Source organism: Oncorhynchus nerka, linkage group LG15 (assembly GCF_034236695.1).
Source record: "Oncorhynchus nerka isolate Pitt River linkage group LG15, Oner_Uvic_2.0, whole genome shotgun sequence".
NCBI lineage: Eukaryota > Metazoa > Chordata > Actinopteri > Salmoniformes > Salmonidae > Oncorhynchus > Oncorhynchus nerka.
The window spans coordinates 61608696-61630303 of NC_088410.1; the positions used below are offsets into that span (position 1 = coordinate 61608696).

General features: G+C 42.8%; 1 protein-coding gene across 1 annotated transcript; it reads left to right on the forward strand.

The window, feature by feature from the left end:
* The first annotated feature begins 4896 nt into the window (after window positions 1–4896).
* Window positions 4897–21117, forward strand: LOC115143051 (innate immunity activator protein-like). The gene is given in 11 exon segments (XM_065001774.1): window positions 4897–5025; window positions 9282–9398; window positions 10552–10685; window positions 14538–14657; window positions 14953–15187; window positions 15316–15369; window positions 15489–15578; window positions 15581–15770; window positions 16365–16523; window positions 16759–17479; window positions 20533–21117. Coding segments are annotated over 10 exon segments (1851 nt in total). The 5' UTR covers window positions 4897–5025; window positions 9282–9343; the 3' UTR covers window positions 20626–21117.
* Window positions 21118–21608: the final 491 nt, after the last annotated feature.

Here is a 21608-nt window from a genome sequence, read left to right on the forward strand (position 1 = left end):
ATCTGGCACAGACGGGGTGTCACACTCTGCAAGACTCTTCACTTGCTCGTGAGGATTCTTGATACCACCACGCTGTCTCGCGAAAACAGTAATGCGATTAGATTGTGTAGCTAGAACGAGCTTGTGGCTCAAAGCAGCCTCATACGTTTTCAGTCAGACATTCACAAATCAAGTAAAATTGTCACATGGCCTAATACAACAGGTGTTGCCCTTACCACGCATGCCGTACAGAGTTGAAATATCTAGCCAACATTATGAATTGAAAAACATTGCTTGTGATCATCAGAGCTATAAGGATTTGACGCTTTGGTTAAAGGCAAGTACAAACGCTTCTGCTTGAGAGTCTACACATTCTGGGTGATGCGAAACAACTTCGGCATCTCATGGGATATTGCTGACCACCGTTCTCAAAACTAGTCGTTGCACATCTCACTACAAGAGCATTGCAGGTTTTGTGCAAACGTGTTTGAAAACATCAGGACGTCTGGGACTGCTCAAAGATCAGTAGCCCTCAGATTGCGTCTTTGACCCCCTCACATTAAACGAGCGTCGGTGGCAGCCGCACACCCAGACTAGGCAACGACATGGTGATTTTATCTCCGATCTCAAACTTTTCTGGGACGGTGTTTTAAACTGGGTGTAGTGGTACAGTGCGCTGAATGATCAGCAGACAAATGCTAGATCCACTTTTGATGCTGCGTGTGCGAGCCTAAAGATCTGACTACACTTGAGCAATGAGTTCAACTGCTACAGTGTTTCTCAGAGGATCAAAATGTAGAGGATTGAGAAATAGCCGAGTCAATGAAAATGAATTACATTTGATGTCTGGTGGTATAAAAGGCCTAGATTCTCTATGAAATAACCCTCTGGGATGTGCCTTCAGAAGATATTCACACCCCTTGAATTTTTCCACATTTTGTTGTGTTATAGCCTGCATTTAAGATGGATTCAATTGAGATTTTGTGTCACTGGTCTACACACAATAATCCATTATGTCAAAGTGGAATTATGTGTTTAGAAATGTTAACAAATGAATAACAAAATATAAAGCTGAACTGCCTTGAGTCAATAGGTATTCAACCCCTTTGTTGTGGCGAGCTTAAATAAGTTATGGAGTACCAATACAGTGGGGAGAACAAGTATTTGATTCACTGCCGATTTTGCAGGTTTTCCTACTTACAAAGCATGTAGAGGTCTGTCATTTTTATCATAGCTACACTTCAACTGTGAGAGACAGAATCTAAAACAAAAATCCAGAAAATCACATTTGTATGATTTTTAAGTAATTAATTTGCATTTTATTGCGTGACATCACCTACCAACCAGTAAGAATTCCGGCTCTCACAGACCTTTTCTTTAAGAAGCCCTCCTGTTCTCCACTCATTACCTGTATTAACTGCACCTGTTTGAACTCGTTACCTGTATAAAAGACACCTGTCCACACACTCAATCAAACAGACTCCAACCTCTCCACAGTGGCCAAGACCAGAGAGCTGTGTAAGGACATCAGGGATAAAATTGTAGACCTGCACAAGGCTGGGATGGGCTACAGGACAATAGGCAAGCAGCTTGGTGAGAAGGCAACAACTGTTGGCGCAATTATTAGAAAATGGAAGAAGTTCAAGATGACGGTCAATCACCCTCGGTCTGGGGCTCCATGCAAGATCTCACCTCGTGGGGCATCAATGATCATGAGGAAGGTGAGGGATCAGCCCAGAACTACACGGCAGGACCTGGTCAATGACCTGAAGAGAGCTGGGACCACAGTCTCAAAGAAAACCATTAGTAACACACTACGCCGTCATGGATTAAAGTCCTGCAGCGCATGCAAGGTCCCCCTGCTCAAGCCAGCGCATGTCCAGGCCCGTCTGAAGTTTGCCAATGACCATCTGGATGATCCAGAGGAGGAATGGGAGAAGGTCATGTGGTCTGATGAGACACAAATATAGCTTTTTGGTCTACGCTCCACTCGCCGTGTTTGAAGGAAGAAGAAGGATTAGTACAACCCCAAGAACACCATCCCAACCGTGAAGCATGGAGATGGAAACATCATTCTTTGGGGATGCTTTTCTGCAAAAGGGACAGGACGACTGCACCGTATTCAGGGGAGGATGGATGGGGCCATGTATCGTGAGATCTTGGCCAACAACCTCCTTCCCAAAGTAAGAGCATTGAAGATGGGTTGTGGCTGGGTCTTCCAGCATGACAACAACCTGAAACACACAGCCAGGGCAACTAAGGAGTGGCTCCGTAAGAAGCATCTCAAGGTCCTGGAGTGGCCTAGCCGGTCTCCAGACCTGAACCCAATAGAAAATCTTTGGAGGGAGCTGAAAGTCCGTATTGCCCAGCGACAGCCCCGAAACCTGAAGGATCTGGAGAAGGTCTGTATGGAGGAGTGGGCCAAAATCCCTGCTGCAGTGTGTGCAAACCTGGTCAAGTACTACAGGAAATGTATGATCTCTGTACCAAATATTAAGTTCTGCTTTTCTGATGTATCAAATACTTATGTCATGCAATAAAATGCAAATTAATTACTTAAAAATCATACAATGTGATTTTCTGGATTTTTGTTTTAGATTCCGACTCTCACAGTTGAAGTGTAGCAATGATAAAGAATTACAGACCTCTACATGCTTTGTAAGTAGGAAACACTGCCGATTTTGCAGGTTATCAAATACTTGTTCTCCCCACTGTATCACAAGTTGCATGCACTCACTCTGTGTGCAATAATTGTGGTTATAACATGATTTTTTTTCCCTGACTACCCCTTTTCTGTACTACGCGCACAATTCTCTGTAAGGTCCCTCAGTCGAGCAGGGAATTCCCAGCAAAGAAGGGCACCTATTGGTAGATGGCAAAAAAAAAAAGAAGCAAGCATTTAATATCCCTATGAGCACTGTGCAGTTATTAATTACACTTTGGATGGTGTATCAATACACCTAGTCACTACAAAGATAAATGTGCCCTTCCTAACTCTTGCCAGAGAGGAATGAAACCGCTAAGGGTTTTCATCATGAGGCCAATTGTGACTTTTTAAAACAGTTACGGAGTTTAATGGCTGTGATAGAACACTAAGGATGGATCAACAACATTGTAGTTACTCAACAATACTAACCTACATGATAGAGTGAAAAGAAGGAAGCCTGTACAGAATACAAATATTCCAAAACATGGATCCTGTTTTGAACAAGGCACTAAAGTAATACTGCAAAGAAATTAGCTTTTTGTCCTTAATAAACAGCGTTGTGTTGGATTTGCCCCAAACATAACACACAGGTACCACTCTTCATATTTTCAAGCATAGTGGTGGCTGCATCATGTTATGGGTATGCTTGTCATCGGCAAGGACTACGGAGTTCTTTTTGGATAACAATTTATGGAAAAGAGCTAAGCACATGCTAAATCCTAGAGGAATACCTGGTTCAGTCTGCTTTCCAACAACCACTGTGAGACAAATTCACCTTTCAGCAGGATAATTACCTACAAGGCCAAATATACAGCATTACCAAGACAACACTGAATGTTCCTGAGTGGCCTAGTTGCAGTTTTGACTTAAAACAAGACACAACTAACTTGACTGAGCTTGGAGAATATAAATTAATAAAAACAGGTAAATATTGTACAATCCAGGAGTGCAAGGCTCTTCGAGTTACCCAAAAAGACTCACAGCTGTGATCTCTGCCAAATGCGATTCTAACATATTGACTCAGGGGGTTGAATACTTATCTAATCAAGATATATTAGTGTTTTATTTTCAAATGTTTTATGTTAGCATTTGTCTTCCACTTTGACATTAAAAGTATTTTGAGTAGATTGTTGATAAAAAAGTATAATTAAATACATTTTAATTCCACTATGTAACAACAATGTGGAAAAAGCCAAGTGGCGTGAATACTTTCTTTCTGACGGCACTGTAAGTGAATCTTTTAAGTTATTTGAAGTCTTATAAACCAGTGGTTCCCAAACTTTGTGTGTGTGTTTTTTTAAAGGAACTCCTTCCGGCTTTCAACTTACTCCTGAAAGTTGTTATAGTAGAATGCAAAAGATGCAGTTTCGAAATTTGGTAGTGCATCAGCCGTTTTCCTCTTGTCATGTCAGTCATTGCAGACCTTAGAGAGCTATTGCTGCAACATTTTATCAACCAACAAGAGGGGAGTGAACAGGTCTTGTGCCCATAGAAATGACGTGGCGCGCGCTTACAGGATGTTCTCTAAAGCCTGAGTGAAGAAGGTTGGGAACCCCTGCTCTAAACCGCTGGATGGCTTTAAAATCACATTCTTAACTCATTTGGATAGTTCCAAGACAACTTACTGAAGTGGTCAGGAGAGGGCAGTAAATGTACATAATAACAAATCAGTATCAATGTTTATGCATGTATTAAAAGTGGTAACTTGTGTCTGAATGTGGTAAATTAATTACTTATACATTTGGTGTGTATCTCATTAACACACCTTTTACTGAGCTGTAGCCAGTTTTATAGCCATGCTAACATTTATGTGAAGATATAGGAAAAAAACAGACTTACAACTAACAATGATTCACTCTTATTACTTCTTTAACATCTGCTAAACACGTGTATGTGGCCAATAACATTTTATGAAAATGGTATCAACCACTTACAAATAATTGTGATTGCGGTGTTCAAGAACGTCAGACTATGATAAAATGCACATTGATATTTGACACAATCGGTTCGTTGTAGCCTAATCTCTCTTCATACTGTACCTGGTTTTCACCTCGCACCTTGATAAGGGACTAATTGAAATGTAACAATTCCCATTATCATCATTGTTGACACATTTCAAAGCAGTGCATTAAATCGCGTCCTGTCCTGAAGGTTCAGCAGTGCACAGGTATGCACCATGCGTGCCTTGGCAAACAACTCCCCTTTTCGTGGTTGAGTCATCCTTCTCCTACCTTACTTCTAATCACAGTTTTCCTTTCAATCACTTCCATTCCAGTGGGGAATACGGGAATAGTTAGGCAGTTTTCAGGAGTCGGCTTTTGAACCAAATTATTGAAAATGTAAGTACATTTTCTTTTAATGTGCTTTAATTTTACACACATCATATGTACGCAAACTGTTTTCCGACTTGTTGTCCAGTTGAAGTGAACATTTAGTTCACTGTTTATAGTCAAAATACTTTATATATTTTTATCATGAAACGTAACCTATGCTGAGAGTAATTTATTTTGTTGTAATTCCCTGTCCACTATCCTTTACTAGGAGAACCAAGTTTGTATTGAAGTAGAAAAAGCTTGTTGCGTAATGCCCTTTAATTATATATTTTTTGGACCATCTTCATTTTAGTTGACCTAGTAACCATGGCTATTGGAACCATGTGGGGGTCGTGTAGACGTGTTCGGTTTTAAATGGTTTCTTGAAAGTGACGGGGGCTGTTTCAATTGTTATACGGTCTTTATGCTTAGTGTAAGCTACCAGGGGAGATAATGGACACTTGATTGACGCGGAATGAATCATTTCCTGTTTAACGCCTACGTCAGTATTTTGTTGAAATGTTTAGACTGTTTTTTGTGTCTACCTTTGCCTCGCTGTATACTTTATCATTTGGCCATATAGATATTGAGGTTTGAGTCTTATAATCATTCACAGTCTTGGGTATAATACATTATGCCCCTGTTTTATTATAACATTTATTGTGTGTTGTATATAAAGAATTCCCTAAGATAATAAATATCGTGGCAGCTTTTCCACAAAACAACCTGCCTTGCATGCTATAGACCGGAGATTGGAATTTCATTCCGTTATAACCTCATCCCACATGTCTCTATGTGCATTGCATTGGGATTCAAAAGGTTTCGGGAAAATAAACACACTGTTATCATTTACGCCTTCTACACACAGTTGCATCAGCCAATTTAAATTACCCTTGCTTTTTGTTCTCTCTTAAGTAATCATTGCCTGAACTGTGATTTGCAGTCAGTCACTCTAATGATGTGGGAGTTTCACAAACCGCTTTAGTCACAGGAAGCTCCCTAGACTCTGTATAGCAAGAGTCGTATGTCATACTAGTCTTGCATTGGACACAGTGTATGGGATCTGGGATCAAGGTGATGTCAGCAGGATCATGTCATACCTGAGTCATTCCACCAACTGGGCTCTAGCTGAAGGAGCCAAAATGGCTCCAAGGACATGGTCAACCAAAGTAACATTCGGTTGGAGAAACATTAGAGATTGTGCACCAGCTATTGTTAAGGAAGTCTCAAGGTTCTGCTCGCCTGAGTTAGAATACCTCATGATAAGCTGTAGGCCATACTATTTACTAAGAGTTGTCATCTAATATTAGCAGTCTATTTACCACAAATAACCGTTGCTAGCACTAAGACCACACTCAATGAGCTGTATAGGGCCATAAGCAAAAAAGAAAATGCTCATCCAGAGGCCCGCGTGCCTAGAGGCCGGATGATTTTAATGCAGGAAAACTCTGTATTACCTCATTTCTACCAGCATATCATCTGTGTAACAAGAGGCTAAAAAACTATTGATCACCTTAACTCCACACAGAGACGCATACAAAGCTCTCCCTTTCCCTCAATTTGGCAAATCTGACCTTAACACTATCCTTCTGATTCCTGCTTCCAAGCAGAAACTCAAACCGGAAGTACCAGTGACACGCTCAATACACAAGTGGGCGGATGCTGAGCTACAGGACTTTTTTGCTAGCACAGACTTGAACATGTTCCGGGATTTATCCGATGGCATTGAGGAGTTTACCACATCAGTCACCGGCTTCGTTAACCTTTCTGGCACAGGCGTTCCGCTAGCAACCCAGCTACACAACATCCGGTGAAATTGCAGGGCGCGAAATTCAAAATACAGAAATAATTAACATTCATGAAAATACAAGTGTCATACATCAAAATGAAGTTTAATTTCTTGTTAATCCAGCCGCTGTGTCAGATTTAAAAAAGGCTTTACGGCGAAAGCACACCATGCGATTATCTGAAGACAGCGCCCCGCATACAAAAGCATGAAAAACATATTTCAACCAGGCAGGTGCGCCACGAAAGTCAGAAATAGCGATATAATAAATGCCTTTGAAGATCTTCTTCTGTTGGCACTCCAAAAGGTCCTAGCTACATCACAAATTGTCCTTTTGTTCAATGAAGTCCTTCTTTATAACCCCAAAAACTCAGTTTAGCTGGCGCGCTTCATCAATAATCCACCGGTTTCCCTCCTTCAAAATGCATACAAAATGAATCCCAAACATTACCAATAAGCTTCACCAAACATGTCAAACAAGGTTTATAATCAAACCTCCGGTACCCTAATATGTAAATAAACGATAAAATTTAAGACGGAGAATCGTTATTGTCTATACCGGAGATAAACAACAAAGAACGCCCTCTCACCCACGCGCATGAAAACACTACAGCAAAAATGGGAGCCACTTAGAAAAACTACAAATTCTAGCATTTATCCAAAAACAAGCCTGAAACTCTTTCTAAAGACTGTTGACATCTAGTGGAAGCCCTAGAAACATGACAGCCATTGGAAACGGTGGTAGGCTTTTTCCTCTGTTTCGCCTGCCATTTCAGTTCTGTTCTACTCACAGACATTATTTTAACAGTTTTAGAAACTTATTATTTTAACAGTTTTAGAGTGTTTTCTATCCAAATATATCTACCAATGCATATCCTAGGTTCTGGGCCTGAGTAACAGGCAGTTTACTTTGGGCATGCTTTTCATCCGGATGTCAAAATACTGCCCCCTAGCCCAAAGAGGTTAAACCGGTTTACATTCAAAAGTCTGCAGGGCCAGACAGGTTACCAGGAAGCGTACTCCGAGAATGCGCTGACCAGCTGGCAAGTATTTTCAGTCACTACCCAATCTGTAATACCTACATGTTTCAAGCAGACCACCATAGTTCCTGTGCCCATGAACACCAAGGTAACCTGTCTAAATGGCTATCGCCCCGTAGCACTCACATATGTAGCCATAAAATGCTTTGCTCACATCAACACCATCAGCCCAGACACCCTGGACCTACTCCATTTTGCATACCGCCACAACAGATTCACAGATGACGCCATCTCTATTGACCTCCACACTGCCCTTTCCCACCTTAAGTCACTACAGCTTAGTGTTCAACACCATAGTGCCCTCCAAGTCATCACTAAGCTAAGGACCTTGGACTGAACACCGCCCTCTGCAACTGGATCCTGGATTTCCTGCTTAGTCCCTTCCTGTACTCCCTGTTCACCCAAAACTGTGTGGCCGTGCACGACTCCCAACACCATCATTAAGTTAGCCGACGACACAATGGTGGTAAGCCTGATCACCGACGACGATGAGACAGCCTATAGAGATGAAGTCAGAGACCTGGCAGTGTGGTGCCAGGACAACAACTTCTCCCTCAACGTCAGTAAGACAAAGGAAACGTGGACTATTGGAAACGGAGGACTAAATGCACCATCATTCACATTGACAGGGCTGTAGTGGAGCGGGTTGAGCGCTTCAAGTTTCTCTGTGTCCACATCACTACGGCTCTATAATGGAGGGCACAATTTCTCTTTCCATTCCAGGAGGCTGAAAATATTTTTCATGGGTCCTGAGGTCCTGAGATCCTCAAAAGGTTCTACAGCTGCACTATATAGGGCATCTTGACTGGCTGCATCACCGCCTGGTATGGCATCTGCTTGGCTTCCAACAGCAAGGTGCTACAGAGGGTAGTGCTTATGGCCCAGTACATCACTGGGGCCGAGCTCCCTGCCATCCAGGACCTCTATACCAGGTGGTGTCAAAATGAACACTATATAGTCAATAGGGTGCCGTTTAGGACACAACCTGAGAGTTAGATAGTCAGTCTGAATCCACTCTGGTTTGAAACCCTGGTGAGGCTGTGCTGACAGGGAGTACCTGGAGGGAATGGCTCATAGTAATAGGAAAGAGTGGTCCACTCCATTGTTTACTGTGCAAATTCACAGGGAATTTGGTTTGACCCCCTTGATTTTGTGTCACATGGACTTTTTCATGGTTTAAGGGTTAAGTGGGGTGTTGAAAGTGTAATCGTCTCTTAGTGGTGGATGGATCCATTCATTTTGTCTAAAATGAGATATTCAAATTTTCCTGAAAAGCAACAATTTACTACTATTAAACAGGATTATTCTCTGTAGTATAGTGAGACCGTATAGAAGTTTTGTAAAAAAAAAAAAAAAAAATTCATGACTTTTAAAATGGCTGACTTTTAAAATGAATTTCCATGTAAATGAACAATAAAATGTATCTTTGAAGAAAATTAACGTGTTTAATTTTGCAGGGCATCGTGAAACTAGACATTTTCCTGTTCCCTCACCCCTGTAAACCACCAGACTCACAGACATGGAGGGTAAAGAAGAGATCAGTGACACAGACAGTGGTATCATTCTCCACTCTGGTAAGCACCAAATACATTTATCAACTTCCATGACACTAACATTTATTCATTATAATGGGACACCTATAGTGAGAGATTAGTCCCAAAAATGTCTAACTTGTCATGGGTTTTGTCTTAAAAACCTATTTGTGTTCCAGTTATAATGAAGTAGTAAGCAAGCAAGCCACACTACTCAAAAGTGGTTTATAATCCTTTTATTTATTCTTTGGTGCTCCATTTCTAAGAAGATGCCGTGGCCACTACCAATGGTTTCTATAAACCAGTAGCTGAGCTATTACTGGTCACATTCTTCACTGCAGATATTATTTAGTCTTTTACCCACAATGGAGATTATCCATCCAGACAGAATCGGGGGGGGGTTGTCATTCAGTCATTGCCATGTTTTCTACTGTTTATATTCTCCTGCATGGTTGCCATTCCGGTGGCAGTTTCTGTGTGACATCTTTATTTCCCTGTCACACCCCCGGTGGCTTTCACCGCTGTCTGTCAGTACCTGCAGGGATTGAGTTGATAATCTCTGAAAGCATGTGACACACAATGCAGCTGGCCTGGAGACATTAGTAGCCCTGTGAATGAACTCAGGGTTTTCGTCTCAAATGGCATCCTACTCCCTATATTGTGCACTACTTTTGGGCTACCCACAGGGTTCTCGTCAAAAGTAGTGCACTATGTAGGGAGTAGGGTGCCATTTGGGATGTAACCCAGTTGTCATTAGTCTCCGGTGGTTCTGTAGGGCAACCACATTGTTTATCACCTTGGTTTCACTCCCAGGTTGATCCTATCAGTCAATAAAACACGTAATAAATAGTATGAGTACAGACACTCATTGTGTCTTAAGAGAAACATGTCTTGTCTAGGTGTCATCTTGGCTCACCATCTTCAACGTTGCTGCTCGTGAATGGGCAGAACCTCAGGATTGGAGCAACATTTTTGGTTGCATTTGTATCGAAACCTTTTTTTTTAGTTTTGGCTATAGTTTATTCTTTCCAGCCAGTTGGGCTGTCTGTGTGATACAGCTGCAACCATATGAAATTGACAAGCAAGCATTACCAATTTGAAAACTTGGGCCAAAGAATTGTGTCCATCTATCTATAACCTCGCTCTTTTCAATCCTTAGACTTCACAGTAGCCTCTTTGTCATTGTGTGTCCCAGGCCCTGATAGTCCTGCCACCATTATGAAGGACGTGACCACTCACACCCGGGCCGTCAAGCTCAAGCACCAGTCACTGGAAGACCGACTAGAGCTCTGCCTACTGGAGCTGAAGAAGCTTTGCATCCGAGAGGCTGTGAGTACCCCTGGATATAGGACACACACGTTAGGTACAGACACATGTTACACACAGACTCACTCCACTATCAGGGTTCAGGCCATTTTCACTATGACATTAGTTGGAATTTCCCCATCAGTGAAACCATGACTGGGGAGGGGGGCGTGGCTTTCATAGAGAGATGTTAATCAAGCTCTGACAAAGACACCAATACGAAAGCTTAATATACTAAACTGATACTGTCAAGACAATTGTGAGTTTGTATTTTTTATTTTGAGATGTTAATGAAAAAATTGCCTGGCACTCTGAAACTACTGAGGCAATAAAGACTGCCCACAGTCTGAAATGAAAGGCTTTGGTTTGTTTTGTTGGGCTTTAAGACAAGTTGGGGCAATTTGGAGGCAGCCAATGGACCTTAAGTTTCCATATTAGTCAACACTAAATTATCTCTCCCATACCTGGCTCTCTGCAACTAATTCAGCCCTGACAATGTCCCTGTCTCATCTGTCATCGTTATGAGGGGCTGCTTCCCATAGTGCACTACTTTGGACCAGTGCCCTATGTAGGGTGCCATTTGGGATACAGACCAGTTCTGATCATTATTTTCTGTTGAAAATTGGGCTTGGCTCTCCTGTCGGGACTTGTCTTGTCAAGTTGTGCTTCCCGGTAGGAGGCTCTGATGACACCTCTTCATGCTCTCAGGAACACGACAGTGACTCAGATCATGACCAACCGTTCTGACACTATTGTCTGTGTCTGGGAGAAAAAGTAGACCTTTTTTATTGAGACTGACACAAAACAAACACAGGGTGTGGTGTGTGTTATGTCTGTTCCCAAATGAAATCAATAATAATGCAATTTCTCACACTCAGGTTGAGTTTGTGTTGCTAGAAGGTAGACCAGTGAGATGAATACACTGGGCTGGTGAGGCTTTAAGAATGTGTTGTGAAAGAGTAGGAACTATAGAAAAGCAGCATTGCATAACAAAAATTTGAGAACAATTTCCATGTCCCAGCATGTAAGGCAGGATAGATTTTTGTTAAACAATATTTCAAAATGAAGGGAAAATAAAATTAACTCAATGAGGGTTCATGGAACTTGGTAGATTTGGAGGGAATGGGGACCAATTGACTCTGAATTACTAACTAATATAATATGTATACTGAACAAATATATGAATGCAACATTTAACCTTTTATTTAACTAGGCAAGTCAATTAACAACAAATTCTTATTTACAATGACGGCCGAGGAACAGTGGGTTAACTGCCTTGTTTAGGGGCAGAATGACTGATTTTTTTACCTTGTCAGCTCTGGGATTCGATCTTGCAACCTTTTCAGTTACTGGCCCAACGCTCTAACCACTAGGCTACCTGCCGCCCCAGGCATTCAACATTTTCAAAGATTTTACTGAGTTATAACTCATATAAGGAAATCAGTCAATTGAAATAAATTCATTCGGCCTTAATCTACGGATTCCACATGACTAGGCTGGGGTGCAGCCATGGATGGCTGCACCCAATTGGCAGCCAGGCCCACACACTGGGGGTGAGTTTCAATCCAACAAAAGGGCTTTATTACAGACATAAATAGTCCTCAGCACCCCCCCCCCCCCCCCCCTGACAAATTCTAAAAATTACATTGGGGGCAGCTTATGGTAGAGAAATGAACATGCAACAGGTCTGGTGAACATTCCTGCAGTCAGCATGCCAATTGGATGCTCCCTCAAAACTTGACATCTGTGGCATTGTGTTGTGTGACAAAACTGCACACTTTAAAAGTGGCCTTTTATTGTCCCCAGCACAAGGTGCACCTGTGTAATGATCATGTTGTGTCTTCATATGCCACACCTGTCAGGTGGATGGATTATCTTGGCAAATGAGAAATGCTCACTGAAAGGGATGTAAACAAATTTGTCCTCCAAATTTGAGAGAAATCAACTTTTTGTGCATTTGGAAAACTTTTTTTATTTTGTCTCATGAAACATGGGAACAACACTTTATATGTTGCGTTTTATATTTTTGGATACAATTTGTATGTCTCTGCATCCAGTATGAAGGAAGTTAGTGGTAGTTTTGCAAGCCAATGCTAACTAGTGTTAATGCAATGACTGGAAGTCTACGATAACAGACTGCCAGTCATTGCGAAAACGCTAGTTAGCAATTACCTTCAAACTGCACGCATACATAAAAATGGTATCCACGAGTTCATCGGACTCTGGGGAAGTAGAGAAAGGGATTAATTGACAAAATCTCGAAGTATTCCTTTAACATACAGTGCATTCGGAAAGTATTCAGACCCCTTCCCTTTTTCCACATGTTGTTACGTTACATCCTATTCTAAAATTGATTCAATTAAAAAAATCCTCATAAATCTACATACAATATTCTATAATGACAAAGCATTAATAGTTTTTTAGACATTTTTGAAAATGTATTAAAAATTAATAACTAAAATATCAGTATTTAGACCCTTTGCTATGAGACTCGAAATTGAGCTCAGGTGCATCCTGTTAGCATTGTTCACCCTTGATGTTTCTACAACTTCATTGGAGTCCACCTGTGGTAAATTCAATTCATTGGACATGATTTGGAAAGGCACAACTCCTGGCTTTATAAGGTCCCACAGTTGACCGTGCATGTCAGAGCTAAAAGTCGAAGGAATTGTCCGTATAGCTCCGAGACAGGATTGTGTCGAGACACCAATCTGGGGAAGGGTACCAAAACATTTCTGCAGCATTGAAGTTCTTCAAGAACACAGTGGCCTCCATCATTCTTGAATAGAAGAAGTTTGGAACCACCAAGACTCTTACAAGAGCTGGCCAAACTGAGCAATCGGGGAGAAGGGCCTTTGGTCAGGGGGGTGACCAAGAACCCGATGATAACTCTGGCAGAGCGCCAGAGTTCCTCTGTGGAGATGGGAGAACCTTCCAGAAGGACAACCACCTCTGCAGCACTCCACCAATCAGGCCTTTATGGTAGTGGCCAGACGGAAGCCACTCCTCAGTAAAAAAGGCACATGACAGCACGCTTGGAGTTTGCCAAAAGACACCTAAAGGACTCTCAGACGATGAGAAACAAGATTATCTGGTCTGATGAAACCAAGATTGAACTATTTGGCCTGAATGCCAATCATCCCTACGGTGAAGCATGATGGTGGTAGCATCCTGCTGTGGGGATGTTTTTCAGCTGCAGGGACTTGGAGAATTGCCAGGATTGAAGGAAAGATGAACGGAGCAAAGTACAGAGAGATCCTTGATGAAAACCTGCTCCAGAGCGTCCAGGACCTCGAACTGGGGTGAAGGTTCACCTTCCAACAGGAGAAGGACCTGAAGCACACAGCCAAGACAACGCAGGAGTGGCTTCGGGAGAAGTCTGATTGTCCTTGAGCAGCCCAGCCAGAGCCCGGATTTGAACGTCTCTGGAGAGACCTGAAAATAGCTGTGCAGCTACACTCCCCATCCAACCTGATGGAACTTGAGAGGATCTGCAGAGAAGAATGCTAGAAACTCCCAAATACAGGTGTGCCAAGCTTGTAGCGTCATACCCAAGTAGAATCAACAAAGTATATGAGAGTTAAGAGTATGAATAGTTATGTAAATGTGATATTTCAGTTTGATTTTTTTAATTGCAAAAAAATCTAAAACCTTTTTTGTTTTGATTAGGGGGTATTGTGTGTAGATTGATGAGCGGGAATGTTTGTTTAATCCATTTCAGAATAAGGCTGTAACGTAGAAAAAAATTGAAAGTCAAGGTGTCTGTATGCTTTCTGAATTAACTGTACATTTATTTTTGTTGCGTTGCATTAACAGAATATGATCCCTCACATTTGAACCAGCTTACATCTGGTGTCTTTTTTCCATGTCATATAGGAGCTGACTGGTCGGCTGTCTGCAGACTACCCTTTGCTGCCTGGGGAGAAGCCACCTCAAATCCGCCAACGAATCGGAGCTGCCTTCAAACTAGAAGAGCAGAGCATCCCACAGGGAACAGTGGTAAAGAGCCTGACAGGGTTTGGGCATGGACAATATTGTAATTTACACTGACTATCCCTTTAACAGTAGTTGTAAAAGCCACACACACAGGTGTACTTAGTACTGAAGGCCACTCCCGTGGTTCCCCTTGGAGAAATATTATGTTTCGCAATTCAAGCCATCGTCCTACCTTCCTTGCCACCAACCATCAATAATCAAGCTTCTTTCATCGTAAGAGCCAGGAAGAGATCTTTCATGTTCAGCCACTCATGTTTGCCCAACCTCCTTTTGTCACATCCTGTAGAACTCTGAGCTGAACTCTGAGCTGAACTCTGTGGAAGCTGAGCTATCCCTGCAGTTGCAGATACACAAAGCGGTCCAAAGACTGTGCTGTGAGGAACACCAGAGCAAGGCGGTGAAGAGAAGCCGGTTACAGCAGTGCAAGCGTGAGGAGAAGAAAGTCAAACAACTGCAGGACACAGCGTTTCAGCTGCGCCTACAGCATGGGCGGTCTTCACCACGGCCAGACTGCACCAGCACACAGAGAGGTGAGCGCCGCCCTCCTGGCCAACTGATAAAATAACATTGAAATCTTTCCTCTCTGACCTGAGAGGAATAGAATTCCAGTGCCCTTCCCATGGATTAATACGGTTGTTCGCTATGCTTTTGTTTTCAGATCAGGGCACTTCTGATGATAGCTCTCTGTCGGATTCGGCACTGCTCGACGAAGGTTAGAGTCACTGTGCAAAAATTTGTCTTGTAAAAGTTATATTGATAAGCATGTTATGACAATACCACCAAAGTACCTAATAACACTCTGAATTCAATTGTATCTTTACTTTTCTCCAGTAGAGGTGATTAGTCAGTCATCTCAACCATCCGTGGAGCTCCCTCACCTAGGAGGACCAGTAGATCCTCCCCAGCCTCCCCTTGACCCCTCACACCCCCTGGGCCTAGCCCCCGCGAGTCTCCCACTACTACTCCAACCCTGGAGGAGCTACAGTCTCTTTTCAACACCAGCCTGGAATTGGAGCCCCCTCCCATCGAGCACTCGCCCTGGACAGAGTCCAGTCTGGACCAGCCTTACCAGAAGACCAAGAAGAAGTCACACTCTGGTAGCAGAAAGTCAAGGTAAAGGCCAAGGGAGAACCCACTGTGCCTCCTGTAATTTTATATGAACACTACCCTTGAATTTATTGTACAGGAAAGCCCAAGAATAGCTATAATTTAAGCTTCACAGGTTGGTGAAAGCTCTCTTAAACACAAGTCATTATGGCTTGGTAATTGTTTCCATGTAGCCTAATATAAGATTAACTTGGCTTTTTGAATTCATGCAGCTCCATAGTTGAACCCAAATAGATCTACCTTTATGAGAAACCACAAGATCAGGAATCTGCTTTGACAGCACTTATATGAAACTTAAACTCCATTTGATATATGAAAAATGAGAGTTCCTTTTCAAGTGGTTTCGCTCAAGTTGGCATTAATACGTACCTTGTTATTTTGGGGAGGAAATTACTTGGGAACATTCTGATTCAAGTTGTGACTCGTCTGAGTGAAAGCTCGAATAGACTGATACAAGGGCACATGGAACAGGTTCAAGCGTGCAAAGTACACGCACTCATTTGGCCAACTCATGGCTCTCCTCTGAATAAAAAAATCTTCTGGGTTTAGTCATTAACCCAGTTCTCTCTCCTTCCTGTTGATGTTGTTACCTTTCTGCAGTAGTCCAGCCACGACCCCTGTGTTGCCTCCTGTGGATACCTGTTGTAGAGACACGGCCCTGACACTGCAGTTCTCCTCCCATCTCAAACTGAGCTACACCCAGTCCAACAGTGCACCATCCACCCCGGAGATGCACCTTCGCCGCCAGCTCTCTCTCAGGTCATCAAATTAAAATGTTTTACATTTTGGTAGTTGTTCTTCGAGCGACTTAGTCAGTGCATTCAACTAAGGTAAATAAGACATCCACATCTCAGTCACACAACACCACTGTCCATTAGTATATCTCATTCACACTGTCCCCACACCGCTTGAATCTTGAGACTGTATCTTACAAATTAGTGTTGAGTTTGTACTGTTTTGGCCTTGTTTTTAATGCTTCTATGTAATATTTTAGACTTCCCAACAGTGAGCCTCCGTTGAACCTGGATAAGGATCGAGGACGTACCCGTGTTCCCAGGAGGCTACTAACGGATTACGTGGTAACGTCTCCAGGCGAGTCCCCTGTCCTGAGGGCAGGCTACGGAAATCCCATATACCATTCCAGCTCTGAGACTGAGGACAGTAACTCTGAACACTCTGCCCCATCCTACACCAGTTCACCATGTCGTGAGATGCCTTGTGACCTGCCCAGGCAGTCTCAGCTCACCTATAAGTACCAACACTCCAGCCCCAATGACAATCATCGACCAATGGCCTACCCCCCAGGCCCCGGCTTCTACCAGAACCCCCAGCACCAGTCCAACCCCAGCTTCCACAGGGGTTACTATGACGACAGGATGGTCTACCCTTCAGAGATGGACATGACCAGGCTGTATCATGGCACCCCGCTCCCCTGTCACCCCAGCCAGTATGAACACTGGTACGAGGAGGCCCCTTTGCACCCCCAGCGGGCTCTCAGGTCCCTGCCCCCTCACATCAGACTGTCCCGCGCCCCTTCGCTCCGGGAGTACCCTCACCACCCATCCAGAGGCCTCCCCCAGCAGGTGGTAAACGAAGAGCTCAAGTCGTGGCACCAGCGCAAACAGTTCAGACCTCGCTCCCTGGACAGACAGGGCACGGCCAGGGTGAGGAGCGTACAGTCACCTCTCACCCAGCACAACAAGTACCATGAACAGGTAAACTGCCACAATGGCACTTCACTCTCTAAATGACTATAGTTGCTCAATATGAAGTTACGGTCTTTGCAGAAGTCCTGTTAGCATCAGGCAGGTTCCCTGTAACTGAATATCACTGGATTATATTACTGTCAGGTCGGTGTCAGTCGGTGCACCGCAGGCTTTAGAGAAGGGGATTTCTAATCAGTTAAGATGGATGATACGGAGGTGCTGTGTCCAGACCTGTCTGCAAGTTCCATCGAATCAACAGAACTCTTAAAATGTTTGTGTCGTATATTAATGCGGTCTTTACAAGTTAGCTTACTTTGCCAAACTCACACAGTTCAATAGAACACAATCACACCTGACAAACAAACAAGTATTACCTCCATGAACTAGTAAGCAAACTATGTGAGGACAGGACAACACACAACTCTTCAATGATACTCGTCTCAGCACGTTTTATGACGGGGAAGGCAACCCTGTTCCTGGAGTGTCACAGGTACTGCAGGATTTTGTCCCAACTAGACACCACACGGAACAACTAAGGTAATTGATCGGTTCAGTGATTGCCTAAAGCACTCCTGGTGTTCCAGGTTGGTTAAATCAAAAGCATGAAGTACCTACAGCACTCCAGGACAAGGGATGCCTACCTGTTTTATGACTTTCAATCTACACACAGTACCCCAAAATGACAACGCGAAAACAACATGTTTTTTGATTTTTTTTGCAAATGTATTAAAAATATTTAAAAAACTTCATATTAAAAACACTAAACCATATTCAGACCCTTTGCTATAAGACTCAATTGAGATAAGGTGTTTCCATTGATCATCCTTGAGATGTTTCTACAACTTGATTGTCTACCTGTGGTAAATTCAATTGATTGGACATGATTTGGAAAGGCACGCACCTGTCTATATAAGGTCCCACAGTTGACAGTGCATGTCAGAGCAAATTCCAAGCCATGAGGTCGAAGGAATTGTCCGTAGAACTCCGAGACAGGATTGTCGAGGCACAGATCTGGGGAAGGGTACCAAAAATGTCTGCAGCATTGAAGGTCCCCAAGAACACAGTGGCCTCCATCATTCTTGAATGGAAACAGTTTTGAACCACCAAGACTCTTCCTAGAGCTGTCAGCCCTGCCAAACTGAGCAATCAGGGGAGAAGGGGCTTGGTCAGGGGGGTGACCAAAAACCTGATGGTTACACTAACAGAGCTGAAGAGTTCCTCTGTGGAGATGGGAGAACCTTCCAGAAGGACAACCATCTCTGCAGTACTCCATCAATCAGGCCATTATGGTAGAGTGGCCAGAAGGAAGCCACTCATTAGTAAAAGGCACATGACAGCCTGCTTGGAGCTTTCCAAAAGGCACCTAAAGGACTTTCAGACCATGCAAAACAAGATTATCTGGTCTGATGAAAACAATATTGACCTCTTTGGCCTGAATGCCAAGCATCACGTCTGGAGGAAACTTGGCACCATCCCTATGGTGAAGCGTGGTGGTGGCAGCATCATGCTGTGGGGATGTTTGTTAGCGGCAGGGACTGGGAGACTAGTCAGGATCGAGGGAAAGATGAACAGAGCAAAGTACAGAGATCCTTGATGAAAACCTGTACCAGAGTGTTCAGGACCTCGGACTGGGGTGAAGGTTCACCTTCCAACAGGTCAACGTCCATAAGCACACAGCCAACAAAACACAGGAGCAGCTTTGGGACAAGTCTCTGAATGTCCTTGAGTAGCCCAGCCAGAGCCCAGACTTGAACACGATCGATCATCTCTGGAGAGACCTGAAAATAGCTGTGCAGCAACGCTCCCCATCCAACCTGACAGGAGCTTGAGAGGATCTGTAGAGAAGAATTGGAGAAACTCTCCAAATACAGGTGTGCAAAGCATACCCAAGAAGACTCAAGGCTGTAATTGCTGCCAAAGGTTCTTCCTAAAATACTGAGCAAAGGGTCTGAATCCTTATGTTAATGTGATATTTCAGTTAAAAAAAATATACGTTTCAAAAAATGTGTCTAAAAACCTGTTTGGGATTTGTGATTATGGGGTATTGTGTGTAGATTGATGGGGGGGTAAAAAAAACGGTTTAATCCATTTTAGAATAAGGCTGTAACGTCACAAAATGTGGAAAAGGTCAAGGGGTATCTTTTGAGTTCAGATACAGTTAAAGAAAATCTATGGAGGCAGGTGGTGAGTCAATTTGATTTTTAAGACCTTGAAATTATTATAATATGTGAGGCAGTGGGTATCCTGAGTTTTTATTTTTTTTATTCTCCCCCGCAGAGGGTAAGGTGTGGGAATGTTCATGCATGGGAGGAAGACCCAGGTGCCACATTCCTGTATCGTTTTACTGTCTACCCTTCAGCGATGATTTATATTGCCAGCTGTTGAAAAAGCATGGGCAGCTGTAGTACAGTACTGGATCTAATATTTTGCAGCAGTAGTAGTAGTAGTAGCAGAAGTAGCAGCAATTCTTAATTTCAGGGGATGGTCTGATCACAGCAAGTAAAGGAGGTTTGAGAGACGTTCAGACAGCTGCAGTGTGGGAGTGAACATACTGTACGTGTGGCCCTCCCATCGTCAACCTCACCCCTGAATCATACAGTGTCACGCTGAGTCACATTGTGGCTCACTGTAGAGAAAAATGACACACCCTTGTGGATCAGCTGCTAAAACCTAAAAGCCAAGCTTTTTCAGACACTGGCTGTTTTGAACTCTTATGACCTCGTTTATGGAGCTCTCAATGGTGAGGTTATACCACAGTGCTATGTACTGCACTTCCTTTAACATATTTGTATATCCAACTTCCTGGTGTTGTGAGAACTGAGTAATACAGCAGCTGAGCCCTTGGTGTCTGCTGTAGGGCAGTATACTCACTCCTGGCCCTGAAGGGTTGCAGGGAACCACCAGTAGAAACATTATTGCAATGATCTACTTTGTTGCCTTCTCTCCATACTATGAACCAATAATGTTATTTCTTGTGATATTTAAAAGCCTAACTCTATTAGTACTGACTTGAAAAAACAGACATTGAAATAAATGTTCCCTGTTTGTCGTCCCATCTGCAGGCTCCCCAGAGACGTGTCATCCAGAGGGCAGCGGACGGGTCCCCAGTGCAGTGGTTTGTGGATGACGACTCTGAGATCGTCAGTCAGGTGTAGGACTAGTGAGAGGGCCCCCAGTGCCACCCTCTCTCTGGAAAGCTCTGACCTCCCCAGGCCCACAGAGCCCTATTTATTCATTAATTTATTACATCACTGGACTTGGTGCTGATATGAGATGAGAGAGAGCGAGAGACTGGGCATAGTATCAAAGAGGATCTGAGGCTTTATATTATTGACTTCAACATGTTACCAGGGCAACACGAAAGTCAAAGGCACAAAGCAACAGACTACAACGTTCCCCTGGTGCCTCCCTTTTTACTGTGAAAGAGCCGCTGTGTTGAACATTCTTTCATGGTTAGTTTGTTAGCTGTTTTTTTGTACGGATCTATTGTTTTTTTGTACGGATCTATTGTTTTTTTGTACGGATCTATTGATGTGTTAAGTACTATCGAAAATGTTTCTAAAATATATTTAGATATTGTTTTTCTAAAAGGAAACAGTTTCTCTTTAGAAATGAATAAATAATTAAATAAAGATTTATAATGTTAATCCTATCAGTGTCATTCTGTTAAACTTCACTTTCTTCAGAGTTGGCAATTCAGTTCCAACGGGAATTTTCTGAGTGGTGATATACATAGGATCAGAATAAGTACCAATATTATTATCATTGGTTACACATTATTTTGTCATCATTTGACCATTCAGTGTTGACGGTGCACTATCTTTTATCAATTTACTAGTCTCTCCCTGACAGACATTTGCAGCAAAGAAGCTCTTTGACTGACAACCAAGTTCAAGTTACTGCCGGTTGCATTCATGGCTCATGATTGCCCCCTGCTTTTGGACATTAATTATGCCCATGATAAACCCTTAATTTATAAGGCATTATAATACACTTTTTGTATATAGATTATTGGTACTTGAAAGTTGGACTTTATTTAACCATGGATGTCACATTGAACAATACATACTACAAAACAACTTAAATCCAAAATTGGGGGGTATTTTAAGAATCCCCCCCCAAGAAGTTGTTTTTGGGA